Source organism: Melospiza georgiana, chromosome 15 (genome assembly GCF_028018845.1).
Source record: "Melospiza georgiana isolate bMelGeo1 chromosome 15, bMelGeo1.pri, whole genome shotgun sequence".
Lineage (NCBI taxonomy): Eukaryota > Metazoa > Chordata > Aves > Passeriformes > Passerellidae > Melospiza > Melospiza georgiana.
In genome coordinates, this window is record NC_080444.1 from 5,759,898 (window position 1) to 5,787,460 (window position 27,563).

A 27,563-nucleotide genomic window follows, 5' to 3' on the forward strand; every position below is an offset into this window, starting at 1 on the left:
GCATAAAATTTGAAGCAATAGGCTATTGTGATACAAGGTATTCAAACCAGCTATCAAATCACTCCCTTTGGCTATCAGTGAGAGGAAATGAGTGGATGTACTTTTATTTTAAACATGAAAGGAAAATCAGCTCCGTTGCTGATGGGACCAAATGCATATGCAGAAAAGGGGGAATGCCTCCTCCATCAGATACAGGAGGGTGTTGGGGCTCTTGGAGCTCCTGTTCTTGTCCTGACGGGATTCTTCTCCCTGAGGACCTCAAAGAGGTACAGCTTACCTTTGCAAAGGAGCAAGAAACATGAAAGGGCAAGGGAGATGGGGGAGGAAACTGAGGGGGGAAAGTGCGGCAGACCTGTACTCATGACACAAGAATTTATAGTGGAAATAGTGATCAAGAATATTTCAACTGTTCTTCCCCCCTGGAGAGAAGGAGGCCTCAAAAGAATGATTCCTCCAGATCTAATGGCTGAAATGCCCATCACAGGTGGCACATCTGTCTCCGTTTCCATGCCCATTTGATCAGACCCTGCAGATATGAACTGTGTGCCGTTCAAAATTAGGACCACAAGGAGCTTGTAGAGCACAGCAAGCGCTGCAAGGGGTAAGGTCAGAGGGTTTCCAACCCATAAAAGGGCCAAAGAGCAGATAAAACCCTTGCACATGTCCCATGGATGCTGTGAAATGCAAAAAGGCATCAAAAGGTTAAAACAACTTTTCAGGGTCATGGATGATTTGAGGCACACTGAGGACACCAGGACTAATAAAGAGATGAATGCCAGGGGATTGACAGAAATGCATAAAATCAGGAATGGCTTGGAGATGAGAAAAAGGTTCATAATAACACATGCTCTTTATTTCTCAAAAGCCAAGATTTAGGGGAACACCCAGGAATGAACAGGCAGTAGGTTTAAAAGCAGAGTTGCATTTTCCCAAGTGATGCAGCATTAAATCCTGGAAATCTGTGCCAGACAAGTCTCAGTATAAATGAAGTTTGAGACCACTAATATTCAGGGGGTTCCTCTGCTGCTGGCTGTTAAACACAATACTCTGGATGCACACTCTGGCAGAGGAAACTTTACATTAAACAGCATCAAACAGGAGGCAGTATGTTTTACAGTCTCCCTTAAATGGCTTCTATACCCAATTACCAGACAGTGCACTGGGTAGCTTGATCTTTGGTTGTGCTCACTGTAACATCTTTTGTGTTCCTGTGTTATGTTCAAAAGAGGCACCTCCTCTATAGCTCATGACAAGCACATAAGGACTTTTATTGTGTTACACAGCCTGGGATCTTCAGCTATTGCTCTACAAACATGCTCTGCATGCTCAGCCCTCAAGGGATAAGGGTTAATTCACCACCAGCTGCATTCAACCAAGTTTTTAATCCATACAAGCACAGTATTAAAAAGAAGGTGTGAACTAAGAGCCAACTTAAACCTCACTTTGACCTTCTACAGCAGCATGTGAGTGGGCTTTCATGATTTGTGGGAGAAAACAGGTAGTTTGTAAAAGATATTAGAGCAGCATACTGAAAGTCCAAACCCTCATGGACTGTGATGTGAAATAACTTGTCTGATTCAGTAGTTTGCTCCATTTACACAGAAAAGCCTCAAACCAGACAAAGCATGAGTCTGCTTTGGCTCATTTCTTTAAATAAGCCCCCAGCTTTCACAAAAGGTTTGATTTCCTCCTTTTGTACTTGGCTTCAATGATGATTAAGCTCTCAAGGGGCTGCTATGCTTGTCAGGGATTGTTTTTTCTGATGGATATTACACAAACCCCACACACAAATTCACTTTTCCTGCCTTTCCTCTTCCATGTTAAAAATGACAAGCAGATGAGATGTTAAGAGGAGAGAGTTTATCATTGTAACTGGACTATTCACACAAAATGCAGACATTTGCTTTATTAGTTAAATTTTGATGTGTACTTTAAGATATCTCTATTTAGTTGTACTTTTAAAGTACAACTAAATAGAGATATCTTAAGGATAATAATCTAGTTATTATTTTTCAATTATTAGAAGAATGTTGGATTTGATTTGGTTTTGTTGGTTTTATGGGTTTGATTTTTCCTGTCGGTTTCCATGTTTATCCTCAGAAACAGCACACTGTTCCTGAGGATTACCTGTGGTTTGGGATCCTGAAGCAAGGGGCCAAATCTGCTCTTGCTCACTTGGAGTAATGCCATTAAAAGCTCTGACTATTCCCTGATGTAACTGAGGATATCCACAGTCCATAGACACACTTTGAAAGGACTATTTTGATTAATTCCGGATGAGAACAGAGCTTCCTGGGAGGGATTTTCTGCTCTGTGGGTTTCTCTGCCCACACCAACACTGAGTGCTCTTCTGACTTGAGAACTGCTTCTTCCTTCCTTCCTCGACTGCTCTCCAATGTGAATCTGAAAGTCGTGCATGGACAGACTCCAGATTTAAACTCACACAGCCCTCCATGCCAGAACCAGCAGAGCCTCAGGGAATGCAACAAACACAACTCATGGGAACAACCAGATGACAGCTCATTAATACACCCTGGATGTTTCCTACTGGTAGAGAAAACTTGCACTGCCAACACTGGGAGCTAACGCGATTCTCCAAGAGAAAATCTCCCAGTTGTTACAGGCAAGATTTAGATATCAGCTCCACCAAGGGTTAACTGGACTCCAGAGCAGAATACAAGGAGAAAGGAATGTGGAGCAAGATGGGAGGCAAAAGAAAGGAGGATTCCCATCCTTCTCATAGAATTAAGCAGCAGCTCTTTTGCCATCTCCCAAACACAGGGGCATCCCCCACCTTGGAGAAGTTTCCTTCCGAATCAATGAGTGGCAGAGTGCAGACAGTGGCAGAGCTGCTGCTGACACCAGCAGGAGAATCAGAGGCACAGTCTTGAGGATGAGCCTGGGTAATTTAGGTACATCACAAAGGGCTCATTAATGCCCCCTGAAGCTCTCGGTGGGATCCAGCCCATTGATGTCACTGGGGTGCCTTCCTCCAACTCCTCTCTCTCAGATTCTGCCATCACAAATCCTTCTGCCTGGTGCTTCCCTTTGTCCTTTCTGTTCCTTTCTCCCTTTCTTCTCCTTTTCTCTTTCCTTGCCTTTTGTTCCCTCCTTTAACAATTTTCAGTCAACCCCAGGGAGACAGTCCCACTCTTATTTGCTAAAATAACTGGTAGTTAAATGACTGACATTTAATGTGGTATCTTAGGCTTCAGCACTGCTCCGCTGGGAGAAGATGCAGTGATGAGTGTGTGGGGAGAGGGAAGAATAGGATGTGGATCATGCTTCTGAGAGCTTTTTTTTTTTCTTTTTCAGACTGTCTGTAGATTCTGGCAAACATCATTTCTGCTGGAGCCCTTATGGGGAACACTCTTCTGAGTGGGGGACAGACAGACATGACCTATCAAAAAAACCCCATAAAGCAGACTGGAGCCCTGCTACACTGGAAACCTCAAAAAGGAGAATGTTATCCTTTTTTATTACCTGATTTTGTGATTCCTTTGGAGTCAGTGCTGCAAAGTGACACTGAACTGCACTGGCATTTCCAGAAGAATGCTCAGGACTGGAATGGCAGCACATGGAGCTGGTCAGGATTTGGGTGTTTTAGCAGAGCTTGGACATCCCTGCAGCAGATATTCACCTTCCACTGAAATCCAGAAATGTGCCATTGATCCTGCTGCACCCCAGACTCACTGAGTGCTCCACAGTCACCCCAGCAGTGGTGTCTGCAGGGGAGCCCAAAGTGATTTCTGCAGAAATGGTCAAAGTCCCTGGTAGAATAATGTGCATGGAGGAAAAAAAATAATAAAGAAAGGCAATGTACAAAAGGAGCCAAAGTACAGCAGCTTTAAAAAATAATAGCAATGAAGGCTGTTATACCTTGGTCAAACTAAAGATGATGCACTGGCCTGTGTCTATCCCAGGCTGAGGTGGGCTGAAGGACAGGGCAGGACTGAGTGACATTATACCAACCCCTCAGGGCTTTTCCTCCTGCTGTGGGCAGCTCTGCTGGGACCTCAGTACCTCTCAGCATCCTTGCTGCTGCAACTTTCCTTTCAGCTCTCCTGCTCACAGGGGTGAACCCAGAGCAAGCTCTCCCCACAGAGAAGGGTGCAGTCATGCCTTTGAAACACCTCTAGCAAAAGTGGCCACCAGTGATTTGTTCTGCTCTGCTTTGGTTGGGAGCCACAGATGGACATTTGCACTCACACCTGAGAAATGCCCTCCCTCATCTGGGTGAGACTCTGCCACCCAAAAGGTTCCTAATCCCAGAAGGAAATGCAATCATTCACCTGCCACATAATGAGCAGATGAACTATTTATTTGACTTGTCATATCCCTTGGGAATTTCACATGATGGAGCTGTCCTGTGGGAGAGCTTTTCTAAGACAGCTGTTAAATTAACTGTCAGAAAAGCAAAGGGAATTAGTTTCTCTACCACCACCCTTGTAGTTTCCCCATTTAATTGCCCCCTAGTTTTGCTTCAGAATTTATAACAGGTAAGACAATCTTGGAAAACTGCAGCAATAACCCTTGTGTGTTATTATGACAAAGGTGTGAGGATCCAAATCATCAATGTAAAGAAATTTTGCATCTGATGGGAGATCAGCTCCCAAGATGCCATTTTGCTGAAATCTCCTGAGGAATCAATTTTCTGCCTACGCCTGTTCACCACGCTGGAGAACCTCCTGCAACATCCCTGCATGCTAATGCACAGCAGGAATGTGTAGTAAGACACATGTGCCATGCCTCTGCTGGGAACTGCAGGCACCCAGCAGGAAAAAAAACCACCAAAAAACCCACAAAGAAACATCCTACAGAAATTCCAGACAATATAGTTTTGCTTTCTTTTTCCAGTCCTCCAAAATGGCAAGTTTTCATTTCGGATCCCTTCCTCAAAAAAAAAAAAAAAAAAAGTACTAAAGGGATTCCCATTTGGCTTGGTAGGAAACTATGGGTACATCCAAAGATTTATTTTGCAACCCACTCAGGTTCTGACAAAAATGTGGCAGAGGGCAGGAAATGTGCAATAGTGGGGACTGTGTGTATTTGTTTGGAAGCAAAGGGAACGGGGTGTTTATCATCCTCACCAGGCAGTGACAAGGCAAAAGGTGTCCTGAAATCCTAAACAGCATTTTGAATTCTGCTTCTCCTCCACTCTGAGCCAGGCTCTCACACAGGCACAGCAAAGCCACCTGACTAAACCAGCAGTTCTGATTGATAATAAATACCCAATTGGTTTAACAGTGCTGATAAGACGCACAATGTAGTTATTTGCTGTCTTTTTTGGGGCACAGTCTTATTTGCTGTCTTTTTGGGGCACAGTCTACTCAAAGCTCCAAGAGAGTTGGGCTGGGAACATTCTGTCAAAATTAAAATGATCTCCCAGATCATAACCTGACTACAGAGCTAGCAATCCCCCAAATACTCTGAGACTCCAGAGCTGTAAATAGTCACTACTCCAGGACAGTCTCTGAATAATGGCCCCAACTTTTAATATGAAAGTTTTGTAATCAGAAGGCATTTCCCACATTGCTTTTCTCTGTGAAAATTTATATGTGAATCAAGTGTCCCCAAGATCTCTTCCTCTCTGGGTACCTTTGGTCCAAGGTGGACAGGTGAATATTCATACCTGTGCCATCTAGAAAAAGGTAATGGGAAAGGAAGGAAAGGGGTCAGAGAAATCCCATTTTCCCCCCCTCCAATTCATTTTATAATCAGCCCTTGGTTGATTCATTCAACAGAAAAAGCCCAGAGGCAAGACAGCTCATCTCTCAGTGACTGAAAACACACTCCCAACCCAAGTAGATCGTGGAGAACTTGGTTGTAGGTTGCTCTTGGATTATTCTGCAGGAGATTTTTTTGGTGAGCATTCAGTTTGAAGTCTGTTACTCATCCCTTCAGCTCACGTCAGGATGAAGTCCCTTGCAGAGAGAGCGGGACCCAGAAGTAAGCTGCTCAGCATCCTGGCTGGTGTAATTTAATTTGGAAAATTGCCTTTCCTGCACTGGTGCTCAGCTGGAGCCCAGACACTAAACCCTGCCTCCCTGCCAGTCCCAATGACACATGGCAAACACAGCTCTGCCTTGAGCTCACGTTGGGAAAGGCAATGCCACCTCTATCCCACATGCAGATCTTTTCTGGAATAAAAACCACAAAAGAGGCCTGAGGTACAAGGATCTGTGGGGAAGACTGACACAAAGCCTTCAAAGGTAGTGAGAGAATAAGCTCCTTTGAATGGATCCCAGGAACCAAAGGACAGGCAGAGGTAGGTCACCCCCCTTTCCTGCACAGGCAGCTTGGGTTTGTGCTGCAGAGCAGAGCAGCCCTAAATATCCTAACCCAGAACTGAGCCTCGCCTCAGCTTTCAAAATGAGGCACAGGAGGCACCCAGGGGCCACAGAGGAATGAGGAACCCTCTGAAATGACCAGAAAACACTGGGCAGCCAAAACACCCCTTCCACAGGGCAGGGCAGAGCTGCAGCTATTTCTTGTAGGTTTGATTTTAAATACAATCAATACTCAAGAAAGTGATGGAATCAAAGTCACGGCAGCCTGGTAGACACCAGGATGGATCTTTCTGTCCAGCACCACCTCCTGGCTCTTTCCAAGACATCCCACAGGCAACTTTTGCACCCTCCTATCTCATATCCACATCTGCAGCTTCCAGCAATCCTGGCTGTGCCCTCCTGGCTGCTGCCCCTCCGTGAGTTGCCCCAAAACTGAGACACACCAGGGATTTCCCTGGCCCCAAATCCATCAGACACTGAGTGTTGTGGGTTTCACTGCTCATGGAGCATTTTGAAATGCTAAATCAGAACAGTCAGAGCTACAGGAATAAAAAAAGCAAAAAATCCCAGAATCATTTTGGTTGCAAAAGCCCTCCCAGATCACCAAGTCCAAGATGTACTCCATCCCCTCCTTGTCCCCAGCCCAAAGCACTGAGTGCCACCTCCAGCCCTTCCTTGGGCACTCCAGGGATGGGCACTCCAAACCAGACCCACAGGTGAGCCCCCAGCACTCACTCCTCAGTGTTCCTCTCCTTCTCTCCATCACAAACTGCCTCTTTGGGATGGGGGGACATCACAAACTGCCTCCTTGGGATGGGAGAACATCAGAACCTGCCTCCTTGGGATGGGGAGGCACCAGAACCTGCCTCTTTGGGATGGTGGGACATCAGAACCTGCCTCCTTGGGATGGGGAGACACCAGAACCTGCCTCTTTGGGATGGTGGGACATCAGAACCTGCCTCCTTGGGATGGGGGGAATTTGTCTGCAGGGATTTTCACCCTGCAGGTTTGGATCTGCTTCACCCACAAGCAAACTCACCTCCCCAGAAATGGGAGACTGCTGTCCTCAGCCAAACCCCACCTCAGCCCTGTCAGGAGTTTGCTCTCCCTGACAGCCTCTAATCGCCAGCTAGCCAGTTTACCCAGGGAAAAATTTTATCCTTTCTGCTAGAATTCATTTTTATGACACCTACCATAAGAGACTTAAAAAAATTAGGCATTAAAATGGTTTATAGAGGGTATTTTTATAATCCACTAAGCTGTTTTCCATTTCCACTGATATGACATCTCTCAGCTATAATTCATAAATGCCATCAGTTAACAGGCACAGAACCTTATCCTAAATTTCTCCTCTCATATGCTTTTCTCATTTAAACTTTCTGTTAAATCTTTGCTGTGCTGCTAAATCCAGAGAGATTTGGCCATAGCTGGGGGGGAAAAAAGTTTAAGTAGCTAATTAATGTCACTGGATTTGGGGCATCCTATCAAGAGAGAATATAGAGGAAGCATGTCCTCAATAAATATTTTGAACATTTAAATAAAGCTAATGCCCCCACCTACACAGGAACCTCTAATATCCTCAGAAAATAAAAATTTTTATAGGCAATAAGTGGCTGTTTTCCCACACAGGGATGATAAGGACATTGTATCAGGTACATAGATTTCAGTGCCTCTGGCTGTCCCAACAGTAATTTTTGTCACTGATTGCAGCTCAGAAGGGAGTCCCTTGGGAAGCACCTGCTTGTGCCAGGGTCCATCCAACCTGGGGACAGCCTGGGAGAAAGCATTTATGTACAGCCCTCCCAGGACTCACTTCCTACTTTGATAAAGCCGCAGAAATGCCTGGCAATAATTATAATTCTTGTGGTAGTTAGACATATTCTGCTTTTCTCTGCCAAGATCAGGTTGGAAAACCCCAGGTCTCGCCACAATCACAGCTACTAAACCACAGCATGAAAAACCAAAACAGAATATACATTCCTCCTTATTTTAAATGCCTCCATTGTATCTACACTGGGTCTGCTGGGAAATTTGAATTTGGGTGGAGTTTGAAATTTGGGCTGCACGTAGTCATTTGGTTATGGAAATTCCTACCTTGGAAGATGAGAGCCCAAAAAAATGAAGATTTTTTTATTTCTTTAGGGTGGGCATGAAGAAATCTCCTTGACTCTCTCTAGGTTAAGGATGGCTCATGGTCCACTCAGACTCCTTAAAGGCCTGATGAGTTTCCAGTCCCAGCCAGTGAAGCATTTTGGGTGGGAGGGAAGTGTCTCCCAACTGCCTTCTCTACATGGAGGGGAGAGGAAGCATGGAAAACACATGGAGGCAACAAACCATGGCACTTGCCTCGTAATGTTTTATCTAATGAAGTCCTAATCCTAGTGGGATAAGAGTTTTGGCTTAGATAAGAAGAGTATCCATGGCCTTTAACCTTTTTTAACCTCCATGGCCTTTAATCTCTTTTTTCCCCCAAAGGAAGTTTCAGAAGAAAGAATAGTCAATAGAAAGTTATTGATACTCAATACTCAATAGAAAGTTATTGATAATCTTTGGCCAAAAGACCAAGAAGGGAAATTAAAGATACATTGCCTGGGCTGAATGGAAAAGCTTCACCCACTGCAGTGCTGCTGGTGCTGCGCAAAAGAGAACTCAAGAGAAGCCATTCTCTCCTGTGCCAGGGTCAGTGATAAATGCACCTCTCTCAATTCCCTCCCATTGGGAAATTAAACACTTTCCTGTGGGCAGTAGGGGAAGAAGCAGAGCTGGTTCACACCCTCCTGTCCCCAAGTGCCTCACCCCTGTCCCTGTCCATGCCAGCCCTGCCCTGCCCAGCTGCAGCCCAGAGCCACCTGTGGGGAGGAAGATGAGCACTGACACAGGCAGGTGATTCGTGCTGGTGCTTTATCCCTCAGGGAGTGGAGATGAATGAGCCCACACTCAACATAAAGGACATTTCCCTGCTGTCACCACAGCCAAGGGAGAGCAGGTGCTGACAAATAAGGGCTGTAGCCACTCACTGTGCCCCCTTGGCACTTCCATGAGGAGTCTGCTTGGGGAGATCATTCCCAAGGATGCTGCATGCAGAGGCGGTGTCTGCTCACCCACTCAGAGCACCTGTGTGGCCTTTACCCATCTGCTGCTGCCTGGCACTGCCAGGGGAACAGGAGTAGATTCCCCCACCACCTCCCAGTCATCACAGGCTGCTGCTCATGTGCCAGCAGACATGGGAGAGCTCTGGGTGTGCACCAGACAGCCATCCCCACCTGCCAGGGATCTGGGGGCCTACACAAAGAGGGATCAGATTCATTAGGAAGAGGAGGAATTATAAATATGAGCCTAAGCTAATGAGGCCAGTGTGGGTCTGAACAGAAATTCAAAGCTGTGTCCTCTCCTATGGGCAGGTTTCTTCACTTATTTATCAATACTGGTAGGCACAGAAAGCACATCCCGCCTTCTGAGCATCCAGACTTTTCCAGCAGAACCAGAAGGAATCCAGGTATTCTCATGCTGCCTTTGGTGTGCCTCAATAATATCACTGTCCAGTCTCACTGAGGAAAAAAACCCCAAAAACAAACAACACAAAAACTGGACAACAGGATGGGACAGTATCCCAAATCCCCTTAAAACAGAACTTCTCCCTGCAGCCACCCCTCACAGCAGCCTCACACACAGGAGGCACAGCTGAGGGCTCAAAGGCACGGCTAGGTCACTGGAGGCTGGAAGTCAAAGTCTCCCCCAACTCCAGGACGTGTCTGAGGAGTGATTAGCCTTTCACTCTTTGCAGGAAAAGCTGACACTGTCCAAAGCACCAGGCCCTGCTCCCTTGGGAGCTCTCACTTTGTCCCTTTCTGTGCTGGAGCCTGCAGGAGCTGCAGAGCCCCACGGGGAGAGGGATCAGAGCAGATCTCCCTGCGGTGACACTGAGCTGCAACAAATGTTCATTTAAAGAACACCTTTAAATGAGGCTGCCGTAATGCACTTGCCACGAGCCTTCAGCTCTCATTTATCGTCTGTGCCTGATTCTACCACTTGCCTAAAACTCAATACACCCTCTTCAGGATTTTTTTTTTTTTTTTAACAATTGATGTCTTAGTGTATCCCCTTGTATATTTTATTTTCTTCTCACTTCTTGAGGAAAGAAATTACAGGGAGAAGGCATTAGAGCTCCTCAGCTATCTCATAACTTTGACAAAACAGAAAACAAGGTACAGGACTGATGCCAAATAACACCAAAATCTCACTCTGGGAGAGATGAGGATCTGGGGAAGGGGATCAGCTGCCACACAAAGTATCCCAGAGCACTGTGACAAACCAAGGCAGAGAGGAGGAGCTGAGTGCACCCTCCAGAGCAGGTCTGTGGCTGCAGGGACTTGTTTGGGGCTCCAGGGTGGCCCCACAGCCACTGTGCAGCACCAGACTGGGGCAGCAGAGGGGATGGCATGGCAGAGGAAGCAGCTCTGTGCTGAAGCAGCAGGAAATCCAGGGCAGGCAGCAGCAGGTGCTGCCTGTGGGTGGATATTGTGCATGGCAGACTCAGCCTGGAGCTGCAGAGAGGGGCTCCATGTAGGGGGCTGGAGCAGCCTCTTCACCTTCCCTGCATCAGTATTTTGGGCAAAATACTCTATTCTTATGGAGAGAAAAGCAAAGGACAAGTAGGAGAGAAGCACCTCCCAAGGAATTTTTCAGAGCAGGAATGCTCCAACTTCTCAGAGCAAACAGTGCTCTGCTGCTGCTGAACATCCTTTTCCCTTCTTCCTGAAGCTGGGAAAAAGAAATCTTAGTGAGGAAGTGAGGAAGGAGAGTTCTTCCCAAAAAGGGACTCATTACTGGGCTCCAGGTGCCAACTCTTAAAGCAAATTCTTTCAGTCTCACACTGCGTCTTTAAGAAATGATAGATTGCACTGGCTGAGAAGAAACCCTCTGCTCCCTGATAATAAATGAGTTGTTAGCACAAGTAGCAGGCTCCCAGATCCATTTGTGATCCAAAAGGCTCACAGATGCTTCCCATTTCTGCAATGCCAAAACCACAGAACACCAGGCAGGGAGGGATGGGAAGGAGCCTCCTGTCTGTCTGCCTGCTGCTCTCCAGTGGCTAAAGGGAGACTCTCAAGTGCAAGTTCCCTTTGATGGAGCCTTTTTTTAATGTACATTTGCTGTTGTTGACAGTGCAGAATTTGCTGTATTGCCTGCAGGCAAGGATAGCTAGGGGAAAAACCTCACCCCTGTGTGCTGCACATCATGTGCTCTGGACATGAATCATCCTATGGCACAGGCACCCCCTGTCCTACAGCCACTCACCTCATCCCTCTGCACAGCTGGGACAACTCACCTTGGATGAGAAACACACCTTGGATGAGATAAACACACCTTGGATGAGATAAACACACCTTGGATGAGAAAATACACACCTTGGATGAGATAAACCCACCTTGGAAGAGACAAACACACCTTGGATGAGATTTATGCACCTTGGATGAGACAAACACCTCCAAAGGATCCTGTGGTCCCACCTAGGGATGCTGCTGTACCTGAATGTCTTGGCCCCAATTCCCTTCATCCCCAGCCTCCACAACACTGCTCTAGATTTCACTCCACAGCCCTGGGGATGACTTTCTCCCCCTCCCCCCCGTTTGTTTTTAAAGTTGTTCTGCTCGACTTGCTAGTTTGGATTCACACTTTTACCTTCTGTCCTGTGCAAGCTTGAAGCAGGAAACCTGAATGCACATTGCTCTGCAACTCCTCTGAGATTGCTGCCAAATGGCAATTAGAACTCGTGACAGATTGGGATGGGATTCAGAATTCCCAAGATTTTCAGGTGTGTTTTGATCTAGAGCTCTGGGTCTGATTTGTCTCAGCTGCTATAGGAAATTACTGTAGAATTTTTATTTTTTTTTAAATGAGCAAAGCAATGGGATTTTTTTCCTTTCCCACAAGATTGTTAGCTCCAGTACTGCACAAGGCTTAACTGTGGTCATCCAGTTCGAGCTGGTGGGGGTTGCTCAGTCAGATCCCTGGGTGCTGTTTTGGAAATGCCACAGCATCTGCAGGCATTCCTCCCCTGATGACACCAACCCCATGGCACTGACACCAACCCCATGGCACTGATTCCAACCCCATGGTTCCCCCAGAGCCCAATCCTGGGGACAGGCACTGTCAGCCAGGAGTGTATCAATGGGAAAAGGGAGAAAGAGAGCTGCATAAAGCCTGCAAAAGCAAAGGCATGGCTGTTAGAGCACTGCAAACACTCCTGCCAGCAGCAAGCCCAGGAAATGTGAGAAACAGAAGAGGCCAAGAGGATAAAAGGACAATCACACCTCACAGGACAATGCCAGGCCCCTGCCCTTGGGGGGCCACTGCAGTGCAGTACCAAAATGCAGAAGGAGAACCTGAACAGAGCAGTTCCTGTGCCATGAACATCTGTTTTCTTCACTTCTCAGCAATACATCAGAATGGCACAACTGCAAAGAGCCTGTTTGCAACGTGCTGCCAGCTTTTATCAAAGCCTTTACAGGCTGCTCACAGGGAGAGCAGCAAAGTGTTTGATACTGCTGAGATGTCACCTTCAGCAGAGTATTGAGGAATTAGCAGAGGAGCATAATGCAGCTGCAGATGCTGTGGGATAGGATTCCCTATAGGAATAGGAGCTCACCTGCCTCCCAAAGTCTCATGCTAAACTCAGCCAGGATCAACACAGCTCTGTTGCTTTACCTGGTACCTCACACAGGAAGGAAAAGTTCAACCAGGGGACATGTGGGCACAGGTGAGGATTTGCTTTGATGGGCTAAATGTTCTCAAAAAAAGAAGAGAAGTTTGAGAATGGCCACTGAGAGCTGCTGCCTGAGATCCTGACTGCTGGTACTTCAATGCAGTGTGACTGCTAAGCCCCATAAAACTGTGATGATGCTTGAGTGAGAGTTTCCTCTTCCACAGAACAAGCCTGTACCCCAAAGTAGGTGCTGGTTTCTCCAGAACAAGAAATGGTGTGGGCTGTTTGGGGAAGGGCTCATCCCTGAAGTGTGTGGTTGCTCTGGAAGCAGGGATGGAAATGCAGGAGCTGTCTCATGTCCCACCTGAGGGCTGCACAGTGAATTCTCTGCCCTCCAAGCATCAGCACGTAGACATGGGCATGTCTGGGAGCACAAGGAGCTCGTTTTCCAGTCTGTGTGTGGCTGGGGATGGGTGACCTCCTGCAGATGGGACTGCTCAGGGCGCTGTGGGTTCAGGAGAGGCGCTGGGATCTGCTCCCCCCGAGGTCTCTGTGAGTCTGGCACTCGAGGCTGCTAAGGTGGAGGATGCTATGGTATAGATGACTCAATGTTAGAAATCTGCCTGACTTCATCCACACATTTCTTGCAGGTTCCCAAACAAATGATGACTCTTAACGCCTGCCAGCCAAGGCTAATCCAGGTCCCAGACTCCAGGGACCTCGGGAGATCTGTTCCTGACAGTGCAGGAGAGGCTCCACTCTGCCCACAGCCTCTGCCTTTGCTGTCCCCACAGGGCAGGAGCACAGGGACACCCAGATTGCCATCTCCACACCCTGAAGCTGCTGGGCTTTTGGCACAGCCATAATGAGCTGAGCAGGAGACCCCAGAATGAAAACAGGCTGGAAGACTGAATTAATTCTGATTAAATCCGTGAAATGCACTCGGATCTGCCTCTGCTGGGGACCGGCTGGGGACAGCTGCTGTGCCTGACTGTTTTTCTGGGACAGTGAGCTGGGCACAGCACTGCTCCCTGCCTCCTCCTTGTCTGCAACAGCCCCCTCTCCTCACCCCTTCCCCCACTGCAGCCTGCGTGGTTTGGCTTGCTATTACTTCCTTTGGTAGTTCATTAAAGACATTAATCACCTTCTGCACACAGACATTTCTGCTGAACTCCCTGCAGGCCAGGCCTCCTTCTCTGCTGGCTGCTCAGCCCCTGCAGGCACAGTGCTGGTGGCTCAGACCTGCCCCCGTTTCCCTGCTGGCCTGGGGTCACCCCAGGCCTCCCCTGCCACGCATGCTGTGACAAGAGCCTCCTTTCCAGCTCACTTCACCCCACTGGGGTCTGCGTCCCAGCATCTGTCTCCCTTTTCCCTGGCCAAACACTCCCAACACACGACTACCATACATCACCTGCAGGAAGGGGGAGGAAAGGAGGAATCTGAGCTGTGGTGCTGAGCAAACAGGAGACACCATTAGCTCCAGTTCAGATGTGAGCAGAAGGAGGAACAGCCCTCAGAAAGAAAAACCTGCCCTTGCTTAGCTAAGGCTGAAAAGAGAGACAAGGGAGATCTCCACCTATTGCCCATCCACAGCCCATGCAGAGCTGCTGCCTCACCCCTGTCCCACGTCATGTTTCCTACTCCAGGGTTTCTTCACCCTCTCTCCCTGGGTGCTCTCTGTTGGACTTGGCTTTCCTCACAAGCTCCCAGGCCTGCTGGTAATTTTTTTCTGCTGTTTACCTGCTAGAATAGCAGTGCTGTCCCCCCTCTATGGGATGGCACTGAATGGAATGTGGGTGCTGCATGGAAGGAAAGCCAACAAGGCTCGGGGCACTCAGGGGATGTTGGCAGCCCAGCAGGAGAAAAACCACCTCTGAATCTGTGTAATCACTGATGTCTTTTACTTGTTTAAGCCCTCTGCTAGCAAAGATCGAAGCAAAGTGTTTGGGAGGGCGGGGAGGTGAGGAACAGCCCTTGATTTCATGTGAGATTCCTCCACGTTCTGCATCCAGATTACTTACAGAGGTTTCTGTATCTCTCCTCTGACCCTCCAGCCCTCAGCCTTTCATGTCCCTCCCACTTCATCTCCATTAGCATAGTGGCAGGATCTCACTAACTAAATCAAAGCCAAGACTCCTATAGCATATAGAGAAATGCAGACACATATGCCACATCCACACGAGAATCCTGCCATCAGTACAACTCAATCTTAGACATCAGTTGTTTTCTTTTGCACTCCTCCACTCTGTCAAAAACAAATAAAATCAAGGAACGAAAAGACCCTCTTAAAGAAGCCAAGATATGGCAATTTTTAGCTGTCATTCACTTCTTCACTGCCTCTCACTGCTGCTTCCTCAAGGGGTCACTCAGTCTGGCGAAGCATAAGCACAATCTGAATAGCAACCCTGGGTGAGGATTGGCAGCGTTTGGTTTGCAGGCAATGGGGAAAATAACTGATCTACATGAGAAAAAGAATCAACATTTCAGGAGGCCTTCGTCTTTTTGTGTTGTTTTTTTCTGGGGGTGTTTCTTTTAAGAGTGCCCCAGAGGGGACAAGTGGGTGGCTGCTAAAAGGACAGTGTGAGAAAATCAGCTGGAGGCTCGTTACTGTTGAAGCTAATGAGCAAACACTTCAGCAGGTGAGCAGGGAGCAGTTTCTGCTGGATGCCACACTGTTATTGCCCCAGTAATCCACTACCATTTTGAAATATTTTCTGCTGGAGTGATGGTGGGTTGCAAATGGTTTGGTTTGGATCCCTTTCTGCACCTTGCCTAACTCCTGACTTCCTCAGATGTTAGCAAAGGATTTCATATTGAACTCTTCACTGGGAAAAACAGTGCTCTGTTTCACTTCTACACAACTAAAATAAGAGAAATAAAACCTCTCTTTAAAGGAATGCAGTTGAAATAAATGCATCTTTGTCTTCAGACTCATGTTAATAACGCACCCCTGAGAATTTGGATCTTCAGAATATTAAAGTCTCCCTGATTTATTGCTTCTTTAAGGAGCATGTTGATTTTGTGTTTTCTCTGAGCTCCATATGTTACTGAAGCTAACTGGGACCTTTTCCATTTCTGGTGGCAGAGAGCTGCTGCCTTTAGGGCCTTAACCCTATTAAAGGAAATGTAAATGTATATATCTAAAATTCCCACCAGTTTTGGAAATGAACAGCACACTTCCCCATGCTGCAATCCTTGCAGTCACATGAAGATTTCCACTCTCACCTTGCTAATAATGCCAAAAAATAAAGCCTGTCTGCTTCTGGCCTAGTAGAATCCCTATCACATGAAAAGGCTTTATTTTTAGAGAAGAAAAGATAAGCTGTGAGTGGAAGCTGTGACTGTCACACAATGGACAGGTCTGGCCTGTGCTGCTCACTGTTTCTCAAATCCCTCCTCTGCCTACTGCAGAGCCCAAATTTTACTTCTTCACTCTCTTTTCTGCTTGTCACCAGTGCTGGGATCCTTTCCAGATGAGCAGATAGATTTGCAGGTGTGAAATTCCCCTTATTCCTCCCTCTGATTTTTCCTTATGGCGTCATATCTGCTTTTCTCCCCAGGCAACTCTCCCACCACCCGGGATAAAAAAAATTAAATACACAAAAAATAGTCATGCAAAGAAGAAATGTCCCCATGGCCTTTGGAGAGATGGACACAGACTGGGGGACACTTCTCCTGATGTGTGGTGCCAGCCTCTCACAGGGCTGCCAAGAGACAAGGGGAGCCCCATCAGTTCCCTGCTGATGGAATTGGTCCACATTTACCCCAACCCCTCCGTGCCCAGATCCCTGGAGACAGACAGACAGCCTGCCCTGTCCTAGCAGCCACAGCTGGGGGAATGGCTCAGCAATCATGTTCTAAATGCTTTTCCTTCTTGGGGAAGTCATATGGGACAAGCTCCTGCCTTTTTGGTGGTGACTGGGACCTCAGTGCCCACGCTGGGGGTCCTGCTGGGACACTGGGTGCTGGTGTCACCTTCAGGGCCTGCCCCCCCTGTTTGGCACATTCCAAGCTGCTGGCATCTCACTGAACAAACACACACTTGCTAGAAAGCTACAGCCCATCCCTGCCCAAAACTGAGCAACCTTAACCTGAGGTTGATCTAACGTGAATTGATGCTCTGTGATTCATCTGTCTGCATCACATCTTTTCCTGTTACATAATCCAAGGAGATGTATCTCCTTGTAGTACCTGTGTTGTATTAATCAGACTGCATCTGATCATTAAATCCGTGTTTCTGTTGGCTGAACTCACATTAAATAGTCATAGCAAACATCCTGAGATCTGCAGGGAAAAAAAAACTCCCAGAGCACCTACATGAGATTTCTGACACTGTGAAAATAGAAACAAGTTTAGCAACAAACACCACAACTATTACAGGGCTGGGCTTATTTAGACTGTGGAAACTTAATTATAAAAATTGCATTCTAACTGATTATTGCTGGAATAATTACAGCAACACCTTTACAAGAAATGGTGACCATCATATGTTTGTCAACAAAGAAGCTTCCTTTAAATTCAACACCCAATAATTGTTTAATTAAACCAAATTTAGTTCCTCATTTGAGAACATTCAAATGCTTGCCTATTCCTTCCTATCTCTGAGAGGTAATTTAGGAGATAAAAAGCAATATCTATAAATACTCTATCTATATATGTAAGTATCCAAGGAAAAGAAGAAAAAGAAAGACTTCATTTCATAGCTGATCTGGATGTAAGCTCGCTGCTATTGATAAGAACATAAGCACAGAGTGAGTGATCACTACAAATCCCTCTCTAATTGGTGCTTGGAGGCCTTAATAAAATATGAACAGAATCCAAACTACATGTTCATTTTCTAATTTGCAGAACAGATTCAACTGTTGATATTCTAGCAGCACCCACAGCATACACTCAGAATGAGGACCCCACAGTAACTGCATCTGTGCATACACAGAAAGAGAGGGATTAATAATTCATTGCTTTTCAGCCTCTTTACAAGTTTTCCTGCAGCTGCAAAATCCTGTTGCTATCCTGTGCAGGCCCCTGTGTTTCAGGTGTGCAGCTCCTGAGTGTCCCTTGCCAGCAGCCCAGCACCCAAGCACACAAAATCTGGTGGCTGCCTCAGCAGAGCTGCAGGGCTCAGTGACGAACAGGGGTTATTTTAGTCACTGGTCATCCCTGCAAAGCAGCCTGAGCTTTGCAGGGGCAGTTTTACCAGGCTGGTGACTCACCTGGAGTGGCAGCTGCTGACCCAGGGCAGGCTGATGCTGAGCCATCCTCTTCTCAGGACAGCCAGAGCACTCAAAGCCTGCCTGGTGCTGCCAGCATCACCTGGGGACCTCAGCCAAAGGCTGCAAGCAGGAATCTCTGCACCACAAATTAAATAAAGCCATGGAGCTGTGGCTGAAACAACTCATAGTCCCCGAGGAGCCGGGCTGTGCTCAGGACGGGATGCGCATTGCACTGTGCACAGCTGGAGGCAGAGATGAAGAATAGCAGGAAACTATTGCCAGCGCAGGTTGACTCAAGAAAGAAATCTCTCATTCCTCTGCTGTCAACAGCACACAGTGCTCCCATCCACTGTGGGCCTTCCAGAGACAGGAATTTGCAGATCTCTCTTGAGCTGCAAAGCTCCTGTGTCCTCTCATCTGGCACAGAGCATCCCCCTTCCCACCCCTCTCCATTCTGACCTGCAGCACCAACTCTCCTGTGCTGAGTCTGCCCTGAGAGCAGTCAGACATGGCAAAAAACAGCATGGTAGGGTTTGCTAGACAATGTGTGGAGGGAATAAAGCGCTTTTCCAAACATGGATGGAGACAGAACGTCTGAACATGTCTTTAAAGCTGAAGAAGGGTTTTTGCTCTGCTACGTCACTAGGTAAACATTTCAGCTACACCTCACCATCATTTCACCCTTTACAGTCACCTGGAACTGCTGTGTAATTCTGCTGAAGGAAGGACTCTCCATTCACCCTCCTCCCTTAAACAATTTCCTTGGCCTTTGAAGAAACAGCACAAAATTGTAAAGCCTCCTAACCTTTAGTTAAGAACCATGAGAGTGGCAGGTGTGTACTTTCATACGGGTGAGCCCCATCAGGCACCCAGCTGCAACCACGGAGCGTGTTCATTACCAGCTATTCTGTGGGATGGAATGAATTCAGGAAGATATTTCAGTTATTGAAATGTGCCCGTGCCTCAGTGATGCAACAACATTAGCATCAACCCCACACATGAAACAGGAAGTCACCACACATCTCCACAACCTCTTCTTGCTTTCTTAATGATTATGGTTTGCCTAAAACCATCATCTCCTGACGTGTTGCACACAGGGACCACAGGACCCGCACTGAGCTGTGTAACGATAAAAAGTCCACATCTAAAACACCAGAAACGTGAAAGTTACTGAGGGGCTGTCACAGTGACAGCCCAGCGACCACAGCAGCCTCTGGGCATTCTCCAGATTCCCCTCTCGGATGGGTGTCATTGTCATTGTCACCAATTCGGCATGTCATTAGCGGCGCTGTCACCTGGGCTGGAGCTCCCGGTGTCACTGCACCCACTGTCACTGTCACTGTCACTGTCACACCACAGCTTGCTCATCCTTGCTCATCCCCAGCAGCTCCTGAGCAGTGCCACAGCCGATGCCCAGGCACATTCTGCACACCATTTCCTCAGCCAGGCTGCTGTCACTGTGCTGCACCTCATCCCCGCCCCACAAGGAGTTTGCTCCTGCTCCCAGCGCTGATTCTGAATATCTGCTCTGTGCTTTGGATGGTGCTGCTTCAGACACTTGTCATAAGGAGTACATTTAGCTGGATCCCAGCACGGAGCAGGATTTGCAGTGGAGCTGGGACCTTGCTCAGATACCCTCACAGGTGAGGCATCAGGTTCATGGGGTCCAAACAGCCTTGACTAAACTGTCACAGAAGCAGGCAATGCCAATGGCAAGGAAATGCTGTGTTCTCCATCTCCATGGGAACAAAACCTGGTACTTTTAACTGGTAGCACGGCCAGTCTTTCCTCAGAAGATAAAGACCACTGTGTGGGCAGGGTTTTTATTCTCTCTAAATAAACAGATCTTTCTGCTGATATCTAGTCTTGGCAGCCAGGCAAGGAATTAGCTGGAAGATGAAGAATGAGCTAATTCCTGACAAAAGTTTCGCTTCAGCTCTAGAGTACTAAAATCAGGTCTCCTAATGGCCTGTTTTCTTCAGGTTGGGGTTTTTTTTTTCACCCCTAGGGTACATGGAATGACACCTTCTTTTGTGCCTACAAAACAAATGCTGCCTTCCATAGTCTGGAGGAACTTAGGAAGTTTTTAATTATAAGGAAAGCGAAACGAGGACAAGTGAAGTTGGGCTGTGCAGAGTGCTCTGCTGGTCTGATCTAGGACAATGTGCCCTACATAGAGCTCAAATATAACATCCTTTGGGAGGCTGCCTTGCTTCCATTCAGCTTTTGTGAGACCACCCCTGCCCCCGCAGCACTAATGACAGGTTCCTGAAGCATAGCTGGTGTCATGGTCTTGCCATCAAAGCTGTAAACAAAACCATTAGTGGCAGGCATGGAGAGGGAGGGAAAGCCATGTGCAGATGGAGAATTTATCTGAGTCGTATTCTTGCTGTTTCTGCTTTCTTCCTGCTATCAGCTCTGAAATAGCTCATCCTCAGCCACAGTCAGCAACTCTACCCCAGGTGGGTGATGTTTTCCCTTGATAGATACAAGGTCTGGCTTTCCTTGTCTGGCTTTCCTGCCAAGAAAGTTCCATTGGATAGAGCTGAAATAGTTGCTCTTCCTTGATGGAAACTTGTAGTTGGCAAATAGAGGGATATTAAAGAAAATAGAAAATCTTTAGATATGCTGTTAGATACTGCAAAGAAAGTGTGGCCAAATTGCTACTTCTATCTCCTATACCATACTGGGCAGGAAATTCCTGAGATCTTGTATTTGCAAACCCTCCAACAGAAAATATCACAACTTTTTTTTTTATTTCTTCAAAAAGCCTCATTAATTCTCCTGCTGGCTGTTTCTTCCAGGAGATCTCTTCTGTGCATTTCTGAGCAGAGAGAACAGTTTGTGTTCACCTCTATCCCACACAACTAAACTGCAGGGGGGATGTTTCAGTGACTCAAGAGGACACTACAGACGCCAGCCAACAACAATCCAACAGGCTCAATGAAGGGATGGCTTCCTCCAGCCTATCCTGAGAGCCCAAAACACACACACGGGTTCAGAGAGTGTCAGCAGCAGTGTCTGACACCAGGTCAAACCACAGAATTCTCTGTGCATCACACGCTGCTGGCACGAGCCCCTCGCCCACAGCACTGCACCCTGTGCTCCAAGGAAAGCAAAGGCTGCCACAGCAACCACAGGGCTCTGTTATGGGCTTAGTTCTCATTTGGTTTCCTCCTCCTGGTCTTGTCTGTTGCTGCTAACCTTGGCCTTATCTAGCAAGCCATGGTGTTTTTCCCAATAATATCTTCTAATGAGAACAGTACAGGCAACATGCTGTGCCTTAGCCGGGTGCAGATCCACCCTGAGATCAATTCCGTGGTGCAAACTCATTCTTTAATATCTGTTTTTAGAGCCAATTAATAAATTTCTTGAAACTAGAACTCTCTTACCTCTCTGTCATTATTAGGCATGCCCTTATTGTGGATTTAGACTCCACTTGCACCAAGCTGCTGGCTTCTGCTAGGTCTTTCTTAAATTACAAGGACAGATGGTTAAACTGGGGCTGAGGAAGAAGCTGTTCACACTAAACAGAGACTTCTGTGCACTCTGTGGGTGGAAAGGGGTGTCTTTGTTGTGCATCACAGCTATGGGAAATATCGGGATGAAATCTCAATGTAATGATTTGGGCAGAGGTTAGAGAAACAAGAGGAAATGAAATGTTGGGGGGTTTATATCACTTTGGGTGCAATGGAAGGGGAAACACAAGACATACTGGATAACTGCAGCAATACCTCACCCCTATTCCTTAGCACAAACCAAAACGACCCAAAACCCCTTTGTATGTTTGGGGTTTTGTTGCTGGGACCCTAAATGTGAGCTACACATTAGGTGCATGATGTCCCATGTTTCGGACAGCCAACAAACCCAAGTCAGGAATAAAGAAGCCAAAGAGAGGCAGAGCAGAGTGAATGCTGGTACTCACAGGTGTATGTCATTTCAAAGCTGTCACTGATGTTCACAATGTCGATCTGGGGAAGGAGCTTAGGGGGTTCTGTGAGCTGAGACAACGCAAACCTGAAAGCCGCATGTTCCTGGGACTGTTGATTAGGAAACAACCCCCCTGGGGAGAAAAACAGAACCATGAGAAGAAAGCTCTTAAGAACATTCACATTAAAAACATCGTCGGTCCGAAATATTCCTGAGAGCAGAGCCTACAGCCCTGCAGCCCAGGGAGTGCCTCCAAACTCAGAAATCCCCCAGAAGGCAAGAGCCAAGGGTTCCGTGCCCACTGCGGACAGGTTGGGAGCACAAAACCCTCCCAACATTTCTGTTATGTAACCCTGGATCACACACAGGAGCCCTGCTGCATCCCCAGGCCAGGCAGCTCAGGATAGGGATAATCCATGGGGTGCAGCTCAACCTCCTCACCCCCATAACTTCAAGCAGGAGGAATGGGAATTCTCTCCATATCACCTCAGCACAGGAAGAACGAGATCCTTCCTTCCTCCCCTGGCTTGGAATGAGGCTCAGTTCAAGCCCTGCTGATTGAGAGGAGAGCTTTGCTACAGGAGGGTGGCAGGGTCCCCCCACACTGTGGGACTCGGGGGCAGCCTGGCTGAGCCTGGCCCAGCAGGGGACAGTGCTGTGACAGCCACAGGGACACGAAACTGTGACCAAACTGCTGCTGCTGCTGGAGGTTTGCTGCACAGAAAACCCCAAATTTAACAGGTGACAGCGGCCGAACTCAAACTGGGCAGCAAACTTAAAGCTTGACCCTCAGAGGAATCAATCTGCACAGAATTACAGATAAACCCAGGACCACAGAATGATACAAACAGGGCACGAACTGGGACCGGGCTGGACCTAAGCTCAGAGCCTCTCCTTCCCCATGGATCTGGAACAAAGTGCAGCGATAACCCAACCCTAGGAAAAGTTTCCTGCTGCTCCCCCAGCAGGAACCTTGGCTTGCAGCAGATCCCTCCACAGCCTCCGGAGAGATGCTATTAAATTCAGCCTGTCTTGTAATCTATATGCATTTAAAGAAAGCGCTGCTATTGGCATTTCAGGAGGAGGGAAACAAAGCACTTAGCAACAAGGGAGAATTAAAATAAAGCTGCAGAAAGTATCAATGCCCAAGACGACTCGAGGAAGAAAGAAATAGGCAAGGACCTGCCATCAACGTCACTTTGCACATCTTTAGTAGAGGGGGCATCTCCTCGTGTGAAAAGGGCTATTTGTGCACCAATATCCCCCCACCTCCCCCGTTCCTCCCACCCCGCAGCCTAATCACGGATATCGGAGGAATCAGATGCTCGTAGCCAAGTTGCGTTCGTTGAAAGGCAAAAAATCCGGGATCTTGCACAAATTTGGGGTAAAGGGGAGACAGGAAGGGAGGGAGACAAGGATGCAGCACCAACAGCAATAAAAGCACTGATTGTGCAGCTGGACTCAGGCAGGAGTTGCCTGAACTTGGTGGATTAGCGATTGATTGGCATTGTAGAGAGAAGGGAGGCGGGAAAGAAAACCGGCATGCAAGGGAAGGGAATTTGGGGCTAGGCTACAAACGATCACCAATAAAGATCAATGGGAGAGTAATAATAAACGCAGGCAAGGAGGGAGAGGAGCACGGAGAAGTTACAGGAAGGGAGGAAGGAATCAAACAGGCACTGCTGGTGTGCAGGGGAAGCAAGTGGCATGAAATGGAAAGAGACTTCAATGCAAGACCTTCTTACAATAGCTTTGCCCTTATTCTTTAGCAATAACAACAAGAGAGCGTCTGTTTGTTACCTCCCGTCCCAGTTACCTACAGATGAGAGCATCCTCACCAAAATGTATCATGCAACCGCCGATTTTGCAAATGCAGCAACACACAATGGCAGCCCAGGCATTTCCCAGGGCAAGAAACAGATATTTTTTTCATACTTCCTCCATTTCGGAGGCACTTTTCTCCCTCTGTGTTGGTGTGTGTGTATGTGCAGGCATTTATTCCCAACCTACCCCTCCCCCAAATCCAAATTGATCCATCTCTGCTCCGGCAAAGCTGGTACCAACGCACACATCCAGCCCTCGCAGTTCAGCCCCTGGCTCCCTCTCACACACATACACACACATTGTGCCTTTGCAAGCACACCACCGGGTCAGTTTTTACCCCCAGCACCCCCTCTCCACCCCTACCCACTCGCCAGGGAGCATCACCCCCAGCCCCGCACTCACCTATCTGGATATTGTTGGGGAAATTGGCCCCTAACACCGCCCCTAGGAAACTGGTGCAGAAGAAGGCAAAAATGTGCTGCATATTCCCTTTTGCATTGGCGAAAAAGAAGCCCAGTTCCAAGCATAGATTTGATTTTTCCCCCGCTCTGCTCTCTTTAGCCGCCTCTCTCGCCTCCCCTCCGGGATGCGCGTCTCCCCCGCTCCGGCTCCAGCGCCGAGACTGCCGCTGAGCAGCGCCTGGCAGCAGGATTAACTGAGCCCCGAGAGGAAGAAAGAGAGCCCGCTCCTCATCCACATCCCTCCCCCGCCACACACAGCGCACACGCACACGCACACGCCGGGCGCTTCCACCCAGCCCCTGCCCCTGCTGCCAGCTGCGGCTGCACAGCTGGATCCGCATCCATCCCCGAGCCCGCTCTGCCCCTGGGGATCCTGCCTCGGCTCTCTAAGGGCAATCCCCGCCTGCCCCTGAATCCCAGCTTGGCCCCTCAACTTGTCCTGGCAGGAGCTCCGAGGAACCTGTGAATCAGTAGGTGGCAAACTCCTCTAGAGAAAGAGCCGAGCCGAGCCGAGCCCGCCTGGGATCCGCCGCTGCCCAGCCTGGCTCCAGGAGTTGGAACGGGCACTCTCCGGAGCCTGGCTCCTTAGGGTAACAAAGAGGGTCCTGCAAATGTGCCTTGGAAGGAAGGATTTCAGAGCAACAAACAAGAGGTGCTGAAGGATTAAAAAAGGAAACCCCCCTATCACCTTTCTCATTGATTTTTGCTGCCCGCTCTTAATGGACGAGGCTTTTCACCATGTGAATGTAGAAGAATTTGAACTCACCAACACCATCAGACAAGGCAGGCTTCTGAAATTAGGGGGTCTATCTTAGCCCGGACCATTTCAGAAGCTGTTTCATGATGGTTCTAGAGAGACTGGAGCTTATTTGACCATGGGCAGCTTTGCTCAAAAACAAAAGGAAGAGAAAAATAAAGGTGGAACAAATAAACCCCAGCTCCTAGGTACAACTTGTGATTTGGAAATATTTGAAGAACTGTAGTGAACATAAAGACATAGTCACCTTAGTAAGGAGAGAAAATTCATCCATTCTCCCCTGAAGTCCCAAACCAAACCAAACCAAACCAAACCAAACCAAACCAAACCAAACGCCATCCATGCCAGAAGCCAGAAGCTGAAATCCCATATGCAGGCCTGGATATTCTGCCCTTGATATTTCCAGCCTTGATACACATCAGGGGACCATAGTAGAGAGGAAATAGAGCCAAAAAAAGGGATGTTTGGGGCAGAATTGGAAAATACTCAGATGCCCTGTGTCCTGGTTGGGTGTAGGGTCCCTGGCCCTGGTGCCCTCTCCCCATCTCCAAATGTGTGAGGATAAACTGGAAGAACACCAAAGAGTGGTGACCAATGTTTAAAGGCCAAGAACTGCTCCTGCATAAGGACAGTTGGATAGAGGAGCACACTGCAGAGTGGAAAAACTGAAATGGGACATGACCAAGCCTGCAAAATCTGCAGCAGCACAGAAATGTTCCCTGTTGGCCACAGCACCCAGGTGTGACATAACTTTATGGTGCAGGGATAACGCTGCTCTTTAAATCCTCAGGCCTTTGTTTAATCTCTGCAAATAAAGAGTTTGGGATCTTTAATATCTTCCTAGACGGTTTTATGGGCTTCACTGTGATGTCTAGAGTGACAAAATGCTGAAACACCCACATAAATGCCAGAGTTGGTGTGGGGTCTCAGAACTGCACTCTTACAGCTTTGCACTGACGCAACTTCGCACAACAGGAGTTGCACTGATGCCTGGAACTTGGTGGCCTCTTACAGGACAGAACACAGAGTTACACTGCAAAAAAAAGAGCCCAGAAGGTTTGCACTTTTGGCCCAAAACACCCTTCCCCGGGTGACCAGGCAATGACTCTTGGTGCCAGGTTCACTAGAGAAGAAATTCAGGCACTCAGGAACCAGATAAAGGTGGCCAAAGGATGCCCTGACCCTGTCTCCCTGCCTGGGTGACCTTCAACCCAAAGTCACATTCAAGCACAAAAAAATCCCCATCTATTGTTGATAGGAGCACCTTCACTAGACTTCCATTTCCCTCCCTGTATAATTTAAGCAATACTGATTTGAGGCTAAAATAACCTGCTGATAGGTTTTATGGAATCTTGCTTTCCATCCAGAATTTAATAGAAACAGCTGCATTTACAACCTGAAGAGAGTCACTGAAGGATAACCAATGCAACAGAAAGATGCCAGCACGTTTTGCAAACTCCCAAACAGCCTATCTGATAACAATAATAGTAGCCATAACAATAAAATATTATAATAGCTTGCAGAAAGCTTGCACAGTCGCATTAATTAATAATGCTGCTTTTGTCTATAAACCTCTCAAAATGCAGGTGGCTGAACAAGGGGAACCTCACCACAGTGTAACAAGATAAGTAGTAATAAGATCATTATTTTAAGAAGGTATTCATTTCCATTTTCCCTACAGATAACAACATTTTATTCGGGGTTTGTTAGCATAAGGATGTTCAGAATTAACTCTAGGTGTTCTGAAGGTTCTTTAAGTCAACATAAAAGCAGTATAATGTCTGAACTTCTGGCTAAAAAACAAACTGAATCTTAGGAAATAGATGAAACTCTTCAACTTCACAAGAGTAGTCACAACAGAAACACAGATCAGTCCACCAATCCTTTGAAAAAACACAAAAGAATTATCTTGATTCCTGTAAACAATGGAAGGAAGTTTTTTTTTCTCCTTTCAGATTTCAGAATACAATGAAAATCATGCAATACAGAATACAAGTATATTGCATAGAGCCATCTTAATCAGGAGCAACTGAAAACATCAGGGATGGAGTTTTGTTAGACCTGTATTTTGTCTTAGAGGGCTCTTAAGACATAGATGGGATGGGCAGGCAACTGGTGGTCAACAAGGAACATCCAACATGGTTTTGTGGGATTAATTAATGCAAATTGTAAAAAATAAGATGAATACTAGTTAAAAAAAAAATAGGTTGTCAAATTTAAGAAATGTTAAAAAGGCATTTTGAAAGAGTGTAGCTGATTCACTTCGGGTCTTTTCCAGACATGAGAATAAGAAAATGGCTGTGGCCAGAGGTGCTGTTCCCCTTGCGTTCTGCCTGCAGCTGCCCTTGCTGTACTGGGCAAGAACCTTTGTTCTCACCCATT

General features: G+C 47.3%; 1 protein-coding gene across 2 annotated transcripts in view; it reads right to left on the bottom strand.

Moving 5' to 3' along the window:
• GRIA1 (glutamate ionotropic receptor AMPA type subunit 1) overlaps positions 1-24,633 on the bottom strand; it is a 120,744-nt gene extending 96,111 nt beyond the window's left edge. For both annotated transcript variants that reach the window (XM_058034845.1, XM_058034846.1), the window contains exons 1-2: positions 24,366-24,633; positions 22,135-22,272 (exon numbers count right to left, since the gene is read on the bottom strand). In XM_058034845.1, coding sequence (XP_057890828.1) covers positions 22,135-22,272; positions 24,366-24,447 — 220 coding nt within the window. In that variant the 5' untranslated portion in view covers positions 24,448-24,633. The remainder of the gene's footprint in view (positions 1-22,134; positions 22,273-24,365) is intronic.
• Positions 24,634-27,563: the final 2,930 nt, after the last annotated feature.